At 32.3% G+C, this 17938-nt stretch overlaps 3 protein-coding genes and 1 non-coding gene across 4 annotated transcripts; 3 read left to right on the top strand and 1 right to left on the bottom strand.

Annotated features, from left to right (window-relative positions):
* LOC141708445 (uncharacterized) lies at nt 1-4819 on the top strand. Its single transcript, XM_074512089.1, has 5 exons — nt 1-576; nt 2526-2667; nt 3223-3382; nt 3925-4110; nt 4434-4819. Exons 1-5 carry the CDS (start codon nt 63-65, stop codon nt 4437-4439), a joined length of 1008 nt encoding a protein of 335 aa, XP_074368190.1. The 5' UTR covers nt 1-62; the 3' UTR covers nt 4440-4819.
* A 533-nt stretch (nt 4820-5352) lies between these two features.
* LOC141708444 (uncharacterized) lies at nt 5353-6689 on the bottom strand. Its single transcript, XM_074512088.1, has one exon. It carries the CDS (start codon nt 6483-6485, stop codon nt 5670-5672), a length of 816 nt encoding a protein of 271 aa, XP_074368189.1. The 5' UTR covers nt 6486-6689; the 3' UTR covers nt 5353-5669.
* Nucleotides 6690-12346: 5657 nt separating this feature from the next.
* Nucleotides 12347-12478, top strand: LOC141709973 (U6atac minor spliceosomal RNA). Its single transcript, XR_012570520.1, has one exon. It is a non-coding gene; the product is annotated as a U6atac minor spliceosomal RNA (small nuclear RNA).
* A 2360-nt stretch (nt 12479-14838) lies between these two features.
* Nucleotides 14839-17106, top strand: LOC141708443 (LIM domain-containing protein WLIM1-like). Its single transcript, XM_074512087.1, has 5 exons — nt 14839-15067; nt 15879-15975; nt 16060-16103; nt 16355-16435; nt 16614-17106. The coding sequence occupies exons 1-5, from the start codon at nt 14933-14935 to the stop codon at nt 16800-16802; spliced, it is 546 nt and encodes a 181-aa protein (XP_074368188.1). The 5' UTR covers nt 14839-14932; the 3' UTR covers nt 16803-17106.
* Nucleotides 17107-17938: the final 832 nt, after the last annotated feature.

Below are 17938 nucleotides of genomic sequence, written 5' to 3'. Positions count from 1 at the left end.
GTTATTCATCCTACATCAACAAAACAAATCACGCATTCTAATTCCACCACTCACCTTCTCAGATGACCAACAACTCACCGAGTCTCAACTCGCTCTCCCCAACTCAACCCCTCCCCCTCCCCAACTCGCTAACCCTAACTCCCCGCATCAAGCTCCTCTTAACACTCCACCGAGCCGACGACTCAGTCAAGCCACTCGACGAATGGCTTCTCAAAACCTCCTTACTCAACTACCTCCAATCCACCTTCTCCCTCTCACTCCCTCTCCCTGATCTTCACCTTGTCCGGGTCAAAGACATCAAGAAACGGAAGCGCGAGGACCCGGTCGCTTCCGGAACGATGTTTATAAGAGATTTGGGGTTTCTTAAGGTATCGAAATTCGAGGAGAGTGAGGAGGAAGGGAAGGTTATGGAGAGGAAGTTTGTTGAGTGGAGGAGAAGTGCGGTGCGGAAGATGGATGGAATTGAGTTGAGTATTGTGGGTGATAAGTTTAAAATGAGTGTTGAAGTTCCGGTTTGTGATGATTTTGAGAGGATGAGGAAGGAGTGGGAGGAGATCGTGGCTTTCGGGAGTCGAGGTTAGGGATTTTGATTATGTTTTATTTATGTTGTGGTAGTACATTGCCATGTAATGTTAGTATTATTTTGTTATATTGTGTGATCAGTAATGTTTTAGTGATTAGTAATGTTTTAGTGATCAGTAATGTTTTAGTGATTTGACTATTTGAGTAGAGTGTATTGGATGGTTAAGGAGACGGAGTGCGGAAATGTGTTATTATGGTGCATTTTTAGGTTGAGTTTAAGAAACTAGGTTAGTTAATTCTAAATTTTATTTGGTTGGAAAGAGAGGTTTGAAATATTGATTCGTAATTATCTGAAATTGAGGTGTATTATATCAAAGAGAATAATTGAATTTTGCTTGATAGATATGGTAGTGTGACTGTTTATTAATGAGGTTATAAAAGTATGTGTTACTATTTATGTGGATATTGGAGATTTAGTTACAGAGTGCTGTATTGTACTGGGGTTGGTAGGTCAATTTGCTGAAGGATCGATATTACTATCATGATTTTATTGGACCTACAAGCATTGTGAACTTGGAAAGTCGTTTATGGAAGTGGAACAGTTTAAACAATAAAATGAATGGTTTAATTTCCCGTCTCTACTTTTGCTGCCTACACTCACCTTCTACAATGTCACATCCTTTCTCTCTGTTTTTCTTCTTTAATCCCATCCCGTATCCCGTATCCCGTATCCCGTATCCCGTATCCCGTAGACGAGGTTTTGTTATGGCAATTTGGTTTTAGAGCAATCCGGATTCCATCTCTTTTTATCATTTACCATAATGTATGCTTTGCTGTCCAAGGGCCCTACTGTTCTCTCTGGTAAGTTACAACTGTAGTAAAAAATCCTAGTCGTATTAAGAAATCAATTTAACTAAATAATAACCAATTTTTAAGCAGACTAACTCAGTCTCTAGAAAGTTCTATATGCCTTCTGCAGTTGAGAGTGTGTTTTGAATTACAATATCATTGGCTTCCCACATTACAACTGAACTTTCTTTCTTCTGATTAGTCAAGCTTTACCTTCAGATTTAAAAGTTTCAATCCAATTTTGAATTGTTCGTGAAGTTGATTTTTTTTACACCTGCTTATTTTTTAGTTTGATTTAATCTTATTCTTGCATGGTTTGAAGAGAAATAATTCACATGCTTTTTTATGTGAAACACCTAATGTTTAAAAAAAAATGCTGTTTATTGTAATATACTGAGGGCATAAAGATCACTCACTCACTCACTCCTTTGCTTAGCTTCTTAGTCTCTTAAGTTTCTGTAAACATCTTTCTGCTCAGAATGACGTTCAAAAGCTTTAGAATCAAATTTTTCGCAAGAATTCCAATCTTTGAACGAAGTAGCTCTGTTGATGCTATAATACATGAATATCTTTACTACCTAAAGATTTGCTAAGACTTCATCAAATGTCTGTCATTCAAGATAGATGTGCTATCATCATTAACAATTTCCTTGTTAATATCCATAGCGATGTATTAAAAAAAAAGTAAAAGTAATTCTTCATTTGGCTATAAACTAGCTTCTCGTGCAGCAATGGTTGAACAATTTATTTGATTTAAAGGCTGTTGTCTCTAAGAACAATGCTGGGAAACTTTAATGTCTCTCTCTCCAGTCTCCATGTTTAACAGTTCTATACTTTGTCTTATATCTAGTCCTTATGATATGTTCTGGTAATATGAACGACAAGGCAACTTTAGGAGGCCTATTAGTTTCTCTTTGTTCAAACTTTACTTTCGTTCTATATATTAGTCAAGGTCCAGGAAAAGCTAGCAATTGAAGCCTAGTGATGCCTCCCATCACGGTATTGTAGACTGAGATTCTTGATAAAATGAACACATAATATCTTTCTTTAACATTCCTTGCATGTGTGTGTGTGTGGCATATTTATATTCTTACATCTAAATTAAGATCACATATAAGCATAGACATACAAAGACTTATGACTATTGAAAGCAGGGTATGCAAGAGGTGGGAGACGATTACCTGATACCATTGTACTGAGAGGTGTTCCAACACGTTGGTTTGTTGAGCCGCTAGTACCTGACAGGCCATCGCAGATAGTTACTCATACGATATTCTCAGCACTTGGAGAGATAAGGTATTGTTACTTGTTAGTAATCTGGCCCAGTATCATTTCCTTGAATCCATTTCAATGGTTTTAATTGCATATTTTTTTGAAAAAAGAAAGTATTCATTCTATATTAGATTTTCATACTTGTTTTGTTTACATAGTTTGCTACTCTCTTTAAACTTGTTGAATCATGTATACCGATACCCGGTACATGTGCTACACTGATCTTTTGGGTGTGTTTAATATAACAAATAATAAGGTCTGGGGTCTTAGAGAGATTCATAGTGATGTGAAATTGTGAATAGTGTCATGTATCCGCCAAGGCTCAAATCTTCGACCTCAGTAACTTGTTAACATTGAATGAAATTGCATTCATTTGGTGAATATTGTTATTGCATCGAGGCTTTCTTATTTTAGTAAATTTTACAATAAATTCCTGACTGCACATAATTGTCTTTTAATTCTTTGAACCAATTTCTTTGTAGGACTCTTGATGTTATAAAAAAGTTGAGGATATAATACAATAAATTCCTGATTGCACATAATTTGTCTTCTAATAATTTGAACCATTTCTTTTGGTAGGACTCTTGATGTAACTGAGGACAATGAGACATCTAAGGTTGAGGACGAAGATGACGGGTATACAGTACCAGGATTACACTGTAAGATTATTGTCCGGTACAAAGAATACAACGACTTCTGTAATGCTTTGAAGGTTCTAAGTGGCCGTTCTTTGGAGAAGGTAGCTGGCTTTTATCATGTCGAGTTATTATCTTGTGACTTTTGGTTGGGTGGGGGTTGTAGATGGTAGAGTTTAAGTGGGCGATCATCATTGTGCCTTTTGTTATAATGTTTCTTACTGCTTTTATGAAAATAAGGGCATGTTACATATTACATATTTTCTATTATCTTTTCACAAGTTCTGCTTCTATGCATGTTGCATATACTAGCTAGTACCTACCTCATATGTGAAACAAAATGTGTACTCACGAGAGAGTTTAAACACACGTTTCTCTTTCGTCATTGCCTGTTGTCATTCATTTCAAACATTTTATAAGGGCATGTTACATATTACATATTTTCTATTATCTTTTCACAAGTTCTGCTTCTATGCATGTTGCATATACTAGCTAGTACCTACCTCGTATGTGAAACAAAATGTGTACTCACGAGAGAGTTTAAACACACGTTTCTCTTTCGTCATTGCCTGTTGTCATTCATTTCAAACATTTTATAAGCATTAGATTACTCCTAGTATGTAACACGCTTAACATTACTATGCAGCAAGGATCACGTTTAAAGGCTGATTATGAGGTGACTTGGGATAGTGATGGATTTTCTCGAAATGCTAGAAGCCAACCAGAAGAAGTCGGTAGATTGATGCCATCCAATAGATATAACAGGGAAGCTGGACATCAATCATACAATTCTTGCTTTAACTCAGAGAGTGGACGTCAAAAGAGATTCAAGGTAGGAAAACGAATAACATCACTTGAATATTCAGCTTAAACTTTCTTCTTAAATGTTCATCACCAGGTTTCCAGTTGTGCACTCGACCTCTGCTATTCGTCCTATTCGTCCATGTTACGGTTAATGTCATGCATCATTTAGTCTTGCCAAATTTTTGACCATCGTATACTAGCTTCTTGTTTGAAAATGTTTACTTATATGCTTTACCATCTTGACATAAATTATATCAATATTATAACTTTATAACAATAGGTTACATGATTTATATATAGAACTAGGAAACAATCACAATTAAATGGTTTTCCAATTCTTTTCTAACACAGGAGTGAGGATGAAGTTGGATCATTTTTAATGATTGGGGGGTCAAGCTTAAGAAGCCAAATATCCGACTGAAAAGAAAATATGACCAGTGAAGATGCAGCTTTAGGATATAGTAACATTTTGTGTTGTATAATTTGTTCCATTATTCTTAGTTGTATCTCTTAATTTTGACAATATTATAAATGGGTGTTTGTTTTGGCTTATTTTTAAAAATTAAGCACTTCTTGCTAAAAAAAAAGTGTGAAATAAGTTATTTTTTGGAAAAATGACCAAACAAACACCTATATGTATGTTAGACAAACATTTGACCAGTGATTCACTTACCAGTGATCTCGGAATTTTCTCAGCTGATGTAATTTTTTTAATTGTAGTCCAACATGTTTTCTTAGATCCTAATGAAGCTTATATTATTTCCCCCCCAAATTTGTTTATACTTTGAAGGAAGCTTTAAAAGCTGTTTCTTGAATATAATATTATGTTTAAATTATAACCAATTCGTCAGCCTATTAAATTTTTAGTAAAATTAACCGAAATGTTTTAGTTTGATTTGATTTACCAAATATTAGGGAAGTAAAGAGCCTGGTATATTCATTCAATCTTCATTCTTCTGTCAACGGCTTACATACGGCATTATATTGGTCTTATTTGGCGACTTTGAGTTCCTTCTAGAAACTTATGCCATGACTTATTTTCTTTCTCAAATTTAATAAAATCGAACTCGAGTCGCTCCCCTTATAATTGGTTACTTCATGGTTTGTTCGGGTTGGCAAATCTAATTTAAGTTTCTCCCTCAAATTTAATTAAGTCGAACCCGAGTCTACACCATCATAAATGGTTACTTCATTGTTTCTTCGCGGTGACAAATCTTATTACCGACACGTTATGAGATAGAGGAAGTCAAGACGACATAAAAGATACAAGTACACAAATTAAGGGGTTGGATTGTAAAGTCCCAACTATCTAATTAAGAAGATAAAGAACATATGACACGGTATCATAGACTTTGATTGTAAAGTCATTACATTGAAAAAGATATGCAACTTTCTGTACAACAACCGGTGATCATTCTAACACTTGAACAACAAGACTAATTACAAAATCATTCAAGATTATACAACTTACAACCCATAATCACTAATCTTCTAGCTGATTATGTTAAACATAGAGGCTTATCCGTCTCTGACGTCACACCTAAAAATTAAAAATAAAAAAATGTACAGAAATAAGAACTTGGATTGTCATGTAAAACACCTCGGATGCAGAGGAGATCCATGTTGTGGAGGTGACTTGCTTCCTGTTAGAACACTCGTAGGAGAAGACGGTGCTCTGCGATGATCATGATTATTTAAATTCGATGTATTCTTTGTCTTCTGATCTTTCGTCTTAATCCTCCCTTTGCTGGTTTTTGCACTGTCTGATTTGATGTTGGGAATGACATACCATCCTATTGAAACACACAATATTGCAAAAGACTTTCCGAAAATAGCCAAGAACAGTAGAATAAAGATTATGATCACTGGAACATAATAAGAAGGCCGTCTCAAATACTCAATCTTGATGTTACTCAGAAGCCCATAAGACTTCAGTTTCTCTGCACTAGCCTTATTATTTTGATGAACATGATTCGTTTCTAATCTCGTTTGCTTCGAATTATGATCAGACGTTTCTGTTTTGTTAGAAGCTTGTGAATCACTACTATGCTCAGCTGGCTTGAGTACTGGTGTTTTGATTGGTTTCTTGTCTCGTACTCTAACAACAATAGGCTTGTAATCAGACGAGTTTGTGTAAGCAAATCCGAGAAGAGAAATATCCTCAGAGCCTTTCTGAGTGTAAATCTGCTGTCTTTTTGAATCAAGCTCTGCCAAAAGTGCAGTAAACTTGTCAAGCCCGCGATCTGCATACGGGTTTTTCGAGTTACTTTTCGAGCTGAGGCTGTGCCCTCTTCTCAGATTTTTCGATGATTTTTTGGTAGATGAAGAGCATGATCTTAGAAGCTGTGACAGTTCATCATCCTCTTCATCTTGAAAATTTCCGCAGACTAGTGAACTCAACATGCTATAACCTAATGAATTTTCGAGATTTTCTGGTAACAGGAGGCTTTGATTTGAGAGAGTAAGGCAAAATGGAAGAGATGGTGTTGAGGTTTTAGTATTTGAGATGATCAATGATTGCTAGAAGAAGTGGTGAAGACATGGGAGATATATATAAGCAAGGATATTACATTTACAGGGTTTAGAAGTGTAACTTGGACCAGATCCAACTTCCAAGCACCAAATTGTCAATTATGAAGTCATTAAAATCCCAATCAACTTGTTTCCTTATTGAAATAGACTTGTACAAGATTAGGAAATCATTATTTTTAAAAAATACTCATTATTAAAATTACTAAATCTCTTTCGAAATACTCACTCCATCTGTGTCCTGTTTTGACTAATTTATAGTCAATTTTATCATATTTTTACCGCAAATTACACTTAATTTATTATTAAATAAATTTAAAAACTTATATCATTAGAAAAATATATCTAATTTTCTTTAAAATATATTTTTCAATTTTTTTAAATAATATATAATTTTTCCTTAATTATAAGTCAAAAACTAGTTAATTTGACAGGACAAATAATATGACATGGAAGGAATAATAGTTAATTATAGGATGTTATTATGGTGAGAGCAATTTATATGCGAGAATAGTTAGTTTGCATTTTTTTTAAATAGCATGCACATTTTAAATATTTGGGATGTTACATAAATAATAAAACAATATATTGGCTTCACACTATCCTTGTGTATATGAACTATGAAGATATGATTGGTTTGACATTGTAATTAGGGGAAGGGATTGATCTAGGATTGAGGCACAAGCAACGGATTAAATGAAAATTAGGATTAATCATCTTCCGCGTGTAAACTACGACCTCTAAATTGAATAATAGTAGTAGTATTATAGGAAAGGAATGAATGGGTCAAAAGTCTTATTATATCAAATGTATCAAAATCAGCTCACATGCAGATGCAGGGTTGTGTAATAAACTGAGATGATTTCAAATCGTTCTCGTTGACATTTCATTAATATCAGCGAGCTGCCTCAACCTGTCTTGCCTTAATTTATTTTTAAAATGCAGGCAGCTCAGTGTGCCTGTACAATAACAACGGAGCTATTCATAATGTAAAATCACCGGTTCCGTTCTTTTTTAGCTATCATATTTGATTTCTCAGGAATCAAATTGAGCAACTTATATAAAAGGGAGGGAGATATGTGACTATTACGGTTTGAGATGTTAAAAAAATTCAAAACCTGAAATTCGATCTGATTCGATACGGAAAAAAATCCGAAAAAATTCATCCGGAAAAAAATCCGGTCCGACTTGGCCGGCCTGTGAACCTTAAATGAGCCTCCTTTTCTCTTGAAAACCTGATCCGACACGAAACCCAAAAACCCCGGATAAAAGTCCGGGTTTTGTAAAAAGCTCTATTAAAAAACCGATTTTTTATATAAAATTTTAAAATATACAATATATTTTATGATTTTTAAAATATTATATTATAATATTAGAAGCGATTAAGATATATATGATTATTTATATATTATATTAAAAAATAATTATTTATTTAAGTGTTTAAACTACTCTGTCTGATATATTAAGATATTATTTTCTCTCGTATTTAAAATACTCATAATTTGAGTTATAAAATATTAAAATATTTTTTAATATATAAATAAAAAAGTCCGGATAAAACCCGGTTCGCTCCGATCCGGTCCGGCCTGCGGGCCTCAAACAGGTCTTATATTTCTTACGAAGCCCGGTCCGGCCCGACCCAATTTTTAAAAAAACCCGACCCGATCCGTTTTAAAAAAATCGAGTTTTTTAAAGTCCGGATAAAGTCCGGTCCGATGGATTTTTTGTGCATATGTAATTACAACTACGGTAAAAGTTGGTAGTTAGTTGTTGGAGTTCAATTAGACTACTTGAATTATTATTCGAATTTCGGAACCGAAATATTTGAGAAGTTAAATAAATACTTGAATCTTAATGAGAAATTCAGTACAGTTTTTGTGATTTTTTAGCAAGTGAATAATGTTAAATGCTGGCTTTGGTCACAAATGAATATTAGGTGAAAGGAGAAGAAATATGAAACTTTATTTAACATTTCTTAGAGCATGATTTTTTAAGTTTCACATTTAAGATTGTAACTTAACAGAACCATTAATACCTATAGAAAACGGGTATAATAGAAAACGGGTATAATAGAAAACGGGTATTCCTATGTCCCACTCGGGGTGGTTCGTATCAGGTCAACGGAATAAAATATAAAAAAGGAAAGAAGGAGAAAGCAAAAAAATAATATTAAATTATTTTACTTGTTTGATTCATATCTGAAAACGGAATAAAAAATCTACTTAATTATATTAATATTTAATTTTTCTTATATCATTTAATATAAAAAGAGTCAATGTATTTTATATTTATATCAATATAATTTATTTACATTAAATAAATTAATATAATTAATTTATAGCATCTTTGATTTTTTTTAAATTAACATATAAATTAAGTATCAAAATTGTTTTAAATTTATAAAAACTAATAAAAATTATTTTTTATTTTGAAAATAAGTTACGTATAAATATACTTTTTGGATTGCCAGATTTAAAATATAATTAAAATAAAAAAAAGTTAAAAAGGGAAAGCAAATATCTGGGGGTTGCGGAATGGACATTGAGGGGTTTGGACTAAAATTAAAATGGGGAAAAGGAATGCCAATTTTTATTAAACAAATATCAACAAAGAGAATGAGTCAGATTGATTTCTTTTCCTTTATTAATTACCCCTAACCAAACGTCTTTTAATTCTTTATATTGGATTTGAACACGAATTTTAAGAAAAAATATAAATTAGTGATGGAAAGTAATAATTCAAATGATGAAATTACTGTAATATTTAATGTATAAAATGGTATAATAAATTAATAAATGTGATTGATTTTATATTATAAATTTTACTATTTTAATAATGATTAAAATGTAATGAACTGAAAAAAGTGTAAAAAGGATAAGACGGCGAGAAAGTATTAATTAGTCAGGTGACCAGCAGTCGTCAGTTAGCCGTCGAGGTAAGAGACGTACATAGATTTTGTGTGCGTCGTGAACGTCATCATCACATGATACATGCAAATGCAACTTCTGAATTCTGATACACTACATATTTACTCCTTCGTCCTAACCAATTATTTACGTTTGGTTTAGACGTTTGGTTTGTGAATGGAGATTAAAAAAAATGTATAAGATATTGAAAAAGAGAAAGAAAAGGGGATGAAGTGATAAGATTCATTGATTTTTACTGTATAAAACAGATATAGTGGAGAAAAAATAGTGTGAAAAGGGAGGAAAAGTAAAAAGTTGTGGAATCCATTGATTATTTTTGGTAAATTTTGAAATGTAAAGAATTGAATATAATATCCCAAAAAAAAATTAAAAAAAAATGGTTGGAGCACTAGGTAAACCCCATGACTTATGCAATAACCTGCAAATCACGTGAATCAAAATAAACCGCATTTAATTTATTTTTTTATGATATTCATTCATAAATTATCAAATTTTTGTCCAATCGAATGTAACGGTAATTGACCCGGAACTAAATTTGTGTTAAATTGAATTATTTTTCAAGAATTTTGGTTGATTGGAAGATAAAATTTGCTCTCATTCCTAAGGATATATTTTAGATAAATACGGTAATACGAAACTAAATCTGTGACAAACTAAAGGATTTTTTGAAAATTTAGGTTGATTCAAAGATAAAATTTACTCTAATCCTTATGGCAACTCCACGAGTTGGGTCCAAATTTAGACCGAACTTTGGTCCAAATTTGGACCACGCCAAATTGGGACCGCGGTTCAAATTTGGACCGAACCTCTCTCCAACTCCAACAGTTTGATCTAAATTTCGGTACAAATCTCAAAATGTTCATTTAATTATTTTAAGGTCTTATAATAATAAATATATTATTTTTGTATGATATAAGATATTATCTTTATATTTTATTATTATTAATTACTTGTTTTATTTTAAAATTATTAATAAATGAATAATAATAGAATTTCAATTAAACTTCAAATATATATGAAAAATAGTAAATACATTTAGTTATAATTTTTATAATAAAACCGTTAATAAAACATTACATTCAAATAAGAAAAGTACAAATATTAATTAAATCTTAAAATATTGTTAACTAATACTAATTCTCAAAATTAGTATATTCTTCCCAAAAACGTTCTTCATCTCAAAGTCGAGGATCTGAATATGAAGGTCAAGGATCTCAAAACAACCTAAATAGTTATGGGCAATATTTTGACTATCTCGGAGGAAGTCGATTTAATTTGTCGGATTAAATTAATAATTTAGTTTTAATCGCATTTTCATTTATGTTGTGTTTCAAATTAAGTTTTATCTGTTGTAATTTTTATTTTAATATTTGAATGTATTCGTAATTTGAATTCAAGAAATACAATGATATTTATTTAATTACGTTTAAATATTTTTTAATTTAAATTATTATCTAAATAAATAATAATAATATCCTAATGTCGGTTAATTGAATTTATAAATACCCGAAATCAAAATTTTATGTAATAAACTAAAAGAAATACATTAAAAACTATTATTTTAATCTCGGTCCAAATTTGAACCGAGATTTAGGTCACTGTTGGGTGAATTTGGACCGAAATCGGTCCAAATTTGGACCTTTAGGCCACTCTTGGAGTTGACCTTGGGAATAAATTTTAGATAAATACATTAATTACTTAACACATTAACACATGTGGATTGATACAAGGGAAATGTGTGAACGATTTTTAAATTATATTTATTTACTAAAATATCTACCTAAACATGTGACGATTTTTAAATTATATTTGTCATTGTTTGAATGGGAACTGAATAAAAGCTTTATATTACTATATACTAAAAGTATGCAGCTTTCTATTTCACAGGTTACGTTATAAAGATTCCAAATTTTAATTTACGCTTAAACAAGATTCAAAGACATGTTTGTTAGCACATGAAACTTTGACTTTCCAAAAAAATAGGATAAAAAGGGGGCATTCCGAGAATCGAACTCGGGACCTCTTGCACCCAAAGCAAGACATGTACTTTTGTCGTTAACTTAAGTAATATAGTCTCATGAATTAGAAGTGCCGTTTGAGTTAAGTTATAGAATGAATTAATTTTAGGGCTTAATGTTCCTATAATTAATTAAAGTTAAGTCAATTTTTTTTATACAAAATTAAGGTTATTTTTTTTATAAATATAAGGAGATAAATTGTATCATTACAAAATGTAATTCAACTTTTATCTACAAAATCATAATTACTACATATTATTTTTCTAATGTTAACTGAGGAACATTTTTCTCTAAATTTTATGTACGTTATAAGAAAATGAATACTTATACATTATATAAGTTCTTAAAAAATATTTATAAAAAAGATAGAAAAAAATATTGTTCTCGTATTTATAATCGTGAATTCTCCTAACTTTTTTCTTTTAAATTGATTTAAATAATTTAATAGTTTTATTAAAAAAATAGTATTAAATTAATCACAATTAATAATTTGACTAACTTTTTCTAAAAATTAATAATAATTAAATTAGTTATTTCGACCAAATGCAAGGTTTTTTTTACTAATTTAACTTATATATATCTTATAATTAATTATTTATTTTAACAAATCTTGAGTCACTTCAAATTCAAAAATCTAAAACTATAAGAGATAAGCCCGGAAGCTATCTTATCGTGCTCAAATGCAAAAAGTTTAGCATGAAGTGTGAAGTATAGACAAATAGTTGTCCCACATCGAGAACATTACATGTTTCAATTATCAATAAATAGAACAGCATAAGAACTTGCAATCGTGTTCGTAGAAAGGAGAGATGGTTGGCATCTCCCCTGACAGGGACGGGAACTGCTCTTACGAGCATTACCTGTTACCACACATCCGGTTAAGGCCCTCCACTTCGGTGGGATCTTATAACCCAATTTTTTTTGGCTCGGTTTTTTCGACACTTGGTCTGCTCAATCAAGAACCTCCAGGAACCTGATGTTATTATTTTTCTGCAAGTTCTTGAAATGAACCCTATGCATCTGATTTGTTTTTAGATAATGCATTGCCTGATGATGGCTAAGGAGCCTTGATAATGTAATGATTAAGGCGATTATTCGGATGTAACCGTGATTAATGTCTATGATTAGCTACGAAGCATCTAAACATACGCTTGCTCGCCTCTTAGTTTCGTAAGTAAGTATCAGGTTTTCGATTATTATCCATCATTTAGTACCGCTGGAGTTTTATTTGACATACAATCAAGATCAGTTATGTTGTAAAAACTTAGAGAAAAATACACCTACATTTTTTTTGCAGAGAACTTATACTGCTATATTTCTTGTTTTCTTTTCTTCTCCTAAAACTTAAGGTAAACTAGCCATTATATAGGCTTTACAAACATATTAAAACTAACTATTACTAAAATTAACCACTGCTAATTAATGGGTAAATTACATGTCCATAATTTACTCCATAACTCCACTACCCCACTACTAAACAATTCTAAAATAATATTTTTCTCTAATAATTAATCATTGCTAAATATCTAATAATTAAATAAACAAATAATTAATAACTAAATTTAAGATTATTCCAACATTCACCCCCATAATCTTAAATTTACGAAGCACTTTCTCTTCGCCTGTGATGCACTTCTCACCACCATCAATTTTGATGCACTATCTCATCAAAAACACTTTGGAGCACTTTCTCTCCAAAAACACTTTGGAGCACTTTCTCTCCACAACTCTAAAATAAAATTTCTTTCATGGCCTCTTGTGTCATGATATCTTTCTCATTATTTTCACCGCTCATGTTCCTCCTTCATTTTTATTCTTGCTTCTCTTTTCTTTTTCCACGTACCATTTCATCTTGATATTTTACTAAATATATATGGAGAAATTTTTAATGCCATTTGAAATCTCAAATAAATACTTAATATATATATATATAAATGTATGTATTTTTATAAGAGTCTCACAAGCCCTAGAACATATAGCTCTGATGCCATGTTGGAAAAACTTAGAGAAAAAGACACCTACATTTTTTTTGCAGAGAACTTATACTGCTATATTTCTTGTTTTCTTTTTTTCTCCTAAAACTCAAGGTAAACTAGCCATTATATAGGCTTTACAAACATATTAAAACTAACTATTACTAAAACTAACCACTACTAATTAATGGGTAAATTACATGTCCATAATTTACTCCATAACTCCACTACCCCACTACTAAACAATTCTAAAATAATATTTTTTTCTAATAATTAATCATTGCTAAATATCTAATAATTAAATAAACAAATAATTAATAACTAAATTTAAGATTATTCCAACAAGTTAGTCATGTTTAAATATTTGTTACATGTGGAGTTTTATTTGACATGGTCAATATGTCATGTTTAAATGTCTGGCATTTGATGTATCAGCTCAGAACGACAATGTTATGCATCGTTTAGCAAAAAAAACAATGTTATGCATCAAAGTGATCCAAATTAACCACCATGAGTCTAAACATGTAACAATGCATATGTTATATAAAATAACACTAAGTTTCGAACTTGAAATATTAACCGTCTTCACAAGAAATTGATAGATGTCTTTGTAGTGTAGGGGAAGGACTCGATGAAAATCAAACTCTAGACGACTAAAAGTCTCCGATATTTTTTTATAACAATTTTAATTTCAAAGGTGTTCATTAGAAAAAGGTAAAACATGTTACTTTTCTAAAATACTTAGCTTAAAATTCCTCAACCATTTCACCGTACCTAGCAGAATATAAGAATTCAATTATGCAATGGAGCTGGAAATGGATGATAGCATGCATGATAGCCAGCTAGCAAATGTTTGATGAAGAATGGCTGGCTGGCACCAGATGACCCAGGGACCTCAATCTTTTCTTCTTTATTCTTTTTTCTTTTTACCAAAAGGGGAAAAAAAGAAAAAGGTTCATTGGCTAATGATTCTTTACTTGACAAAGACTAATCAAATGCCCTCAATTTAGCTAACTGTTGCCACTTTAAGATGCAGATGTAGAAACATCATTAAAATTTGTCACAAATTTCCGAGTACTCGATTAAATCCGAATATATAACGCTTCTTAGATACGGTAACAAGACAGAAGTACAATGTATGTGTAACAAACTGGTTCCCACAATGACCTGGGGAGGGTGGTAGTTAAAAATAACGATAAAAAATGCTTACATTTTACATTACAGACAACATGATTGTCAATGGCCCCACTGCACTTCAATAATATAGTATGACACTGCAAGCAATCCTTACATAAAAATCTATATCTTCATATCTATCTGTCCACACCTCTTAATTATCACCTCATTTTCAGCTTCTCTCATTTTAAATTTTCTTGATTTTTTTTTTTGGTGTGTGTGAAAGAATGGCATTTGCAGGAACAACACAGAAATGCATGGCCTGTGAGAAAACAGTGTATCTTGTTGATAAGCTCACTGCTGATAATCGTATCTATCACAAAGCTTGCTTCAGATGCCATCACTGCAAGGGCACTCTCAAGGTTCTCTTGCTTGAATGAATCTCTCTCTCCCTCTCTCTCTCTCTCTCTCTCTCTCTCTCTCTCTCTCTCTCTCCCCCTCTCCATCTCCCTCTCCCTCTCCCTCTCCCTCTCCCTATCCCTCACTCTCTCTCTCTCGCTCTCTCTCTCTCTCTCTCTCTCTCTCTCTGGTTTTAATATTGAAAAATGGATCTTCTCAAGTTTCTGATATCTTTTTATGTATAAATGTTTGATCTTGAATTGTTTGTTATATTGTTTTTTTCACAATATACTTAGCTTATTGCTAGGGCTACTTTGTGTTAGTTTGTGTAGTTCAAGCTTTAGTGTATTTTTTTATCTGTGCTTGTAAATTGTAATTGGCTCTTTAAGTATTTAGCAAAGTACTTGTATGCAGCTGATATAATTTTTTCAAGATTTTTAGTTTTGTATATCTATACTAATTAGATCTGTTCTGGTCTTCAGGAGTACTTTTGTATACTTGTATCATTGTATCTTATAATAGGGAGACAAAAGATAAAAATTTTCTTGTACCATGTATTGATGTTAAATTTATTCAGAATGATATGTTTGGATCTCTCATGTTTAAAAGATATCAGGATGTGGGAGGAATCAGTTTATCATTCAATCTGAATTTCTCTCGAAATCTGACAATGGAACTATCCGAGATACAATTGGTCTTGGAATGGTAGATAAAAAGGACTTGCTCCAGTCTCGATCTGCCTAAATTTTGTAAATTAGAGCCAGTTTGTTGATTATGGAATCCCGAAATTGATTTGAGAATAGTCTGTTCTAACGAGCTACATCTGGTTTGCAGCTTGGCAACTACAATTCCTTCGAGGGTGTTCTGTATTGCAGGCCACATTTTGATCAACTCTTCAAAAGAACTGGCAGTCTCGACAAGAGTTTTGAAGGTATAAGAAATGTAAAAGATTGGGATTTGTATAATCATTTTTAATGAATAAAATGCTGATGTATCTGTTACGATTTTCTTTCAGGAACACCAAAGATTGTCAAACCAGACAAGCCTATCGATAATGAGGTAAACATCTAAGAACCAATTTGTTAACTCAGTGCATCACAGTACAGTCATTGCAGTACAGTCATTGCTGCAGAATTGTGAATGTCAATATGTATGCAGTCTTATATAGAAGAATCGCTTTAATTTGCAACTAACGATACTGTTTGTATCGAGTCTTAATGTAAGGATGCTTGAATGTCACCTAAATAACATTCTTAAGTTTGAATCAATGGTTTTTTTACCTAATGCTACTAATTTTATTGTTTGAGCAGAAGGCAAAAGTTTCAAGCATGTTCGTGGGAACAAAAGATAAATGTTTGGCTTGTACGAAAACTGTTTATCCAACTGAGAAGGTAATATGTTTCTACTCAATATTGTCTGACATGCAAACTTACTGGATTCACTGCATTTACAAAATATAATGAATTGAATGTTGTCATTTTATTATTTGTGTTTCTCTTTGACAACAAATATGCAAACACATCAAAAGGTAACGAGTAATTTATTGACAAAGATTATAAATTGTTGAAGGTCTCTGTGAATGGAACTGCATACCACAAGAGCTGCTTCAAATGTACCCATGGAGGGTGCACGATAAGCCCATCCAACTACATTGCACATGAAGGGCGGCTTTACTGCAGACACCATCACACTCAACTTATCAAAGAGAAAGGCAACTTAAGCCAGCTGGAGGGTGACCGAGTCGTTGCTGAGTCATAATTCTTTGGTTTCTCGTTTTGCTCCATTTCTGGCCTCTTGTTTCGGTGTAGCAATTCAGTCCCTTTTACTTATGTAGACCTTTCTACCTGTACTAAAATTGGTTGGTTTTTCGCTTTAAAAGATAAAATGCTCTGAATTGTGGGGAGCTTGTTCTGTTTTTCTTCGTTTGATTTAGTGAACCTGAGATGTAATCTGAGAGTTGAATGCTTCATTATAAATATTGGGACTTCTGAACCGGTTCATTTGTGGGTTTGCTGCAGTATCTATATATAATAAAATATAATAACAAAAAGAACTTTGAATATTTGTAGTATTGTTTGTCACTCTTTATTTACTTATTATGAAGGTTAGCAGTTAGCTAGAGATCTGTTTACATTTCAATGATTTTTTGATTAATTGTTAGTGTGACATCGAATGATACACTTCTGCTGTTTTGCTTTGTGGTTCGATCTTTGTTTTTGCTCGTTGATCTCTCGATGATGCTAAACTCACACTTTCGCCAGACTTAGAAACGTAAGCTAAGGGATGGCAGCAGTAGAACACCGCTTGCGATTTGCAGGTACCATTTTGAAAGTAGCTTAGAAAGAAAATCAGGAATATTGTAGAACAAGGATCAAATACTTGGGGCAGTGATGTATGATACGTTTTCTCACAGAGCAACGTTCAAAAGAAAACGGAGTAAGATGTCGATTACTAAGTATTGGACGAAAGACCAACAAGCATGAGTGAAGGGACAACTAGCCAAAGAGAGTGGTCTGAGAATCTGGGTTAAAACTTAAAAGTACCCAACAGAGACACACTTAGCCTGAGGATGACAGCATGAAAGAATAATGTGTCTTTTAAAATGATTCTCCAAGCTAGCTAGATAAACAACTACTACCCTTAAGACCTCCTTTAGCATCAAAACTCCAAATAATCTTGTCCACAGCCACAGGGTAATGTCGGACTCACAATTGAATACGGAGAATGTGATTCTGATTCCTTTCAAAGAATCAACATCTCACTGGTAAGTGATAACTACCAGGAATGTAACTCTGGTTCCTTTTGAAGAATCAACATCGCACTGGTAACTACCTGGAACATCAGAAGTTACGCAACCTTCAAATTCCATAACCATGGATGATATAGTAAGCATG

The sequence above is a fragment of the Apium graveolens genome, chromosome 2 (genome assembly GCF_009905375.1).
Source record: "Apium graveolens cultivar Ventura chromosome 2, ASM990537v1, whole genome shotgun sequence".
NCBI classification, from domain to species: Eukaryota; Viridiplantae; Streptophyta; class Magnoliopsida; order Apiales; family Apiaceae; genus Apium; species Apium graveolens.
This window is presented reverse-complemented; position numbering and strand designations above follow the sequence as displayed.

Excerpts from the sequence above, each read along its gene's own strand:
- LOC141708445 (XM_074512089.1), top strand. The coding sequence starts at position 63 with ATGACCAACAACTCACCGAGTCTCAACTCGCTCTCCCCAACTCAACCC. Across the intron at positions 577-2,525 it reads CGTGGCTTTCGGGAGTCGAG|GGTATGCAAGAGGTGGGAGA; the intron begins GTTAGGGATTTT and ends TATTGAAAGCAG. Across the intron at positions 3,383-3,924 it reads GTGGCCGTTCTTTGGAGAAG|CAAGGATCACGTTTAAAGGC; the intron begins GTAGCTGGCTTT and ends ATTACTATGCAG.
- LOC141708444 (XM_074512088.1), bottom strand. The coding sequence starts at position 6,485 with ATGTTGAGTTCACTAGTCTGCGGAAATTTTCAAGATGAAGAGGATGAT.
- LOC141708443 (XM_074512087.1), top strand. The coding sequence starts at position 14,933 with ATGGCATTTGCAGGAACAACACAGAAATGCATGGCCTGTGAGAAAACA. Across the intron at positions 15,068-15,878 it reads ACTGCAAGGGCACTCTCAAG|CTTGGCAACTACAATTCCTT; the intron begins GTTCTCTTGCTT and ends TCTGGTTTGCAG. Across the intron at positions 16,104-16,354 it reads ACAAGCCTATCGATAATGAG|AAGGCAAAAGTTTCAAGCAT; the intron begins GTAAACATCTAA and ends TTGTTTGAGCAG.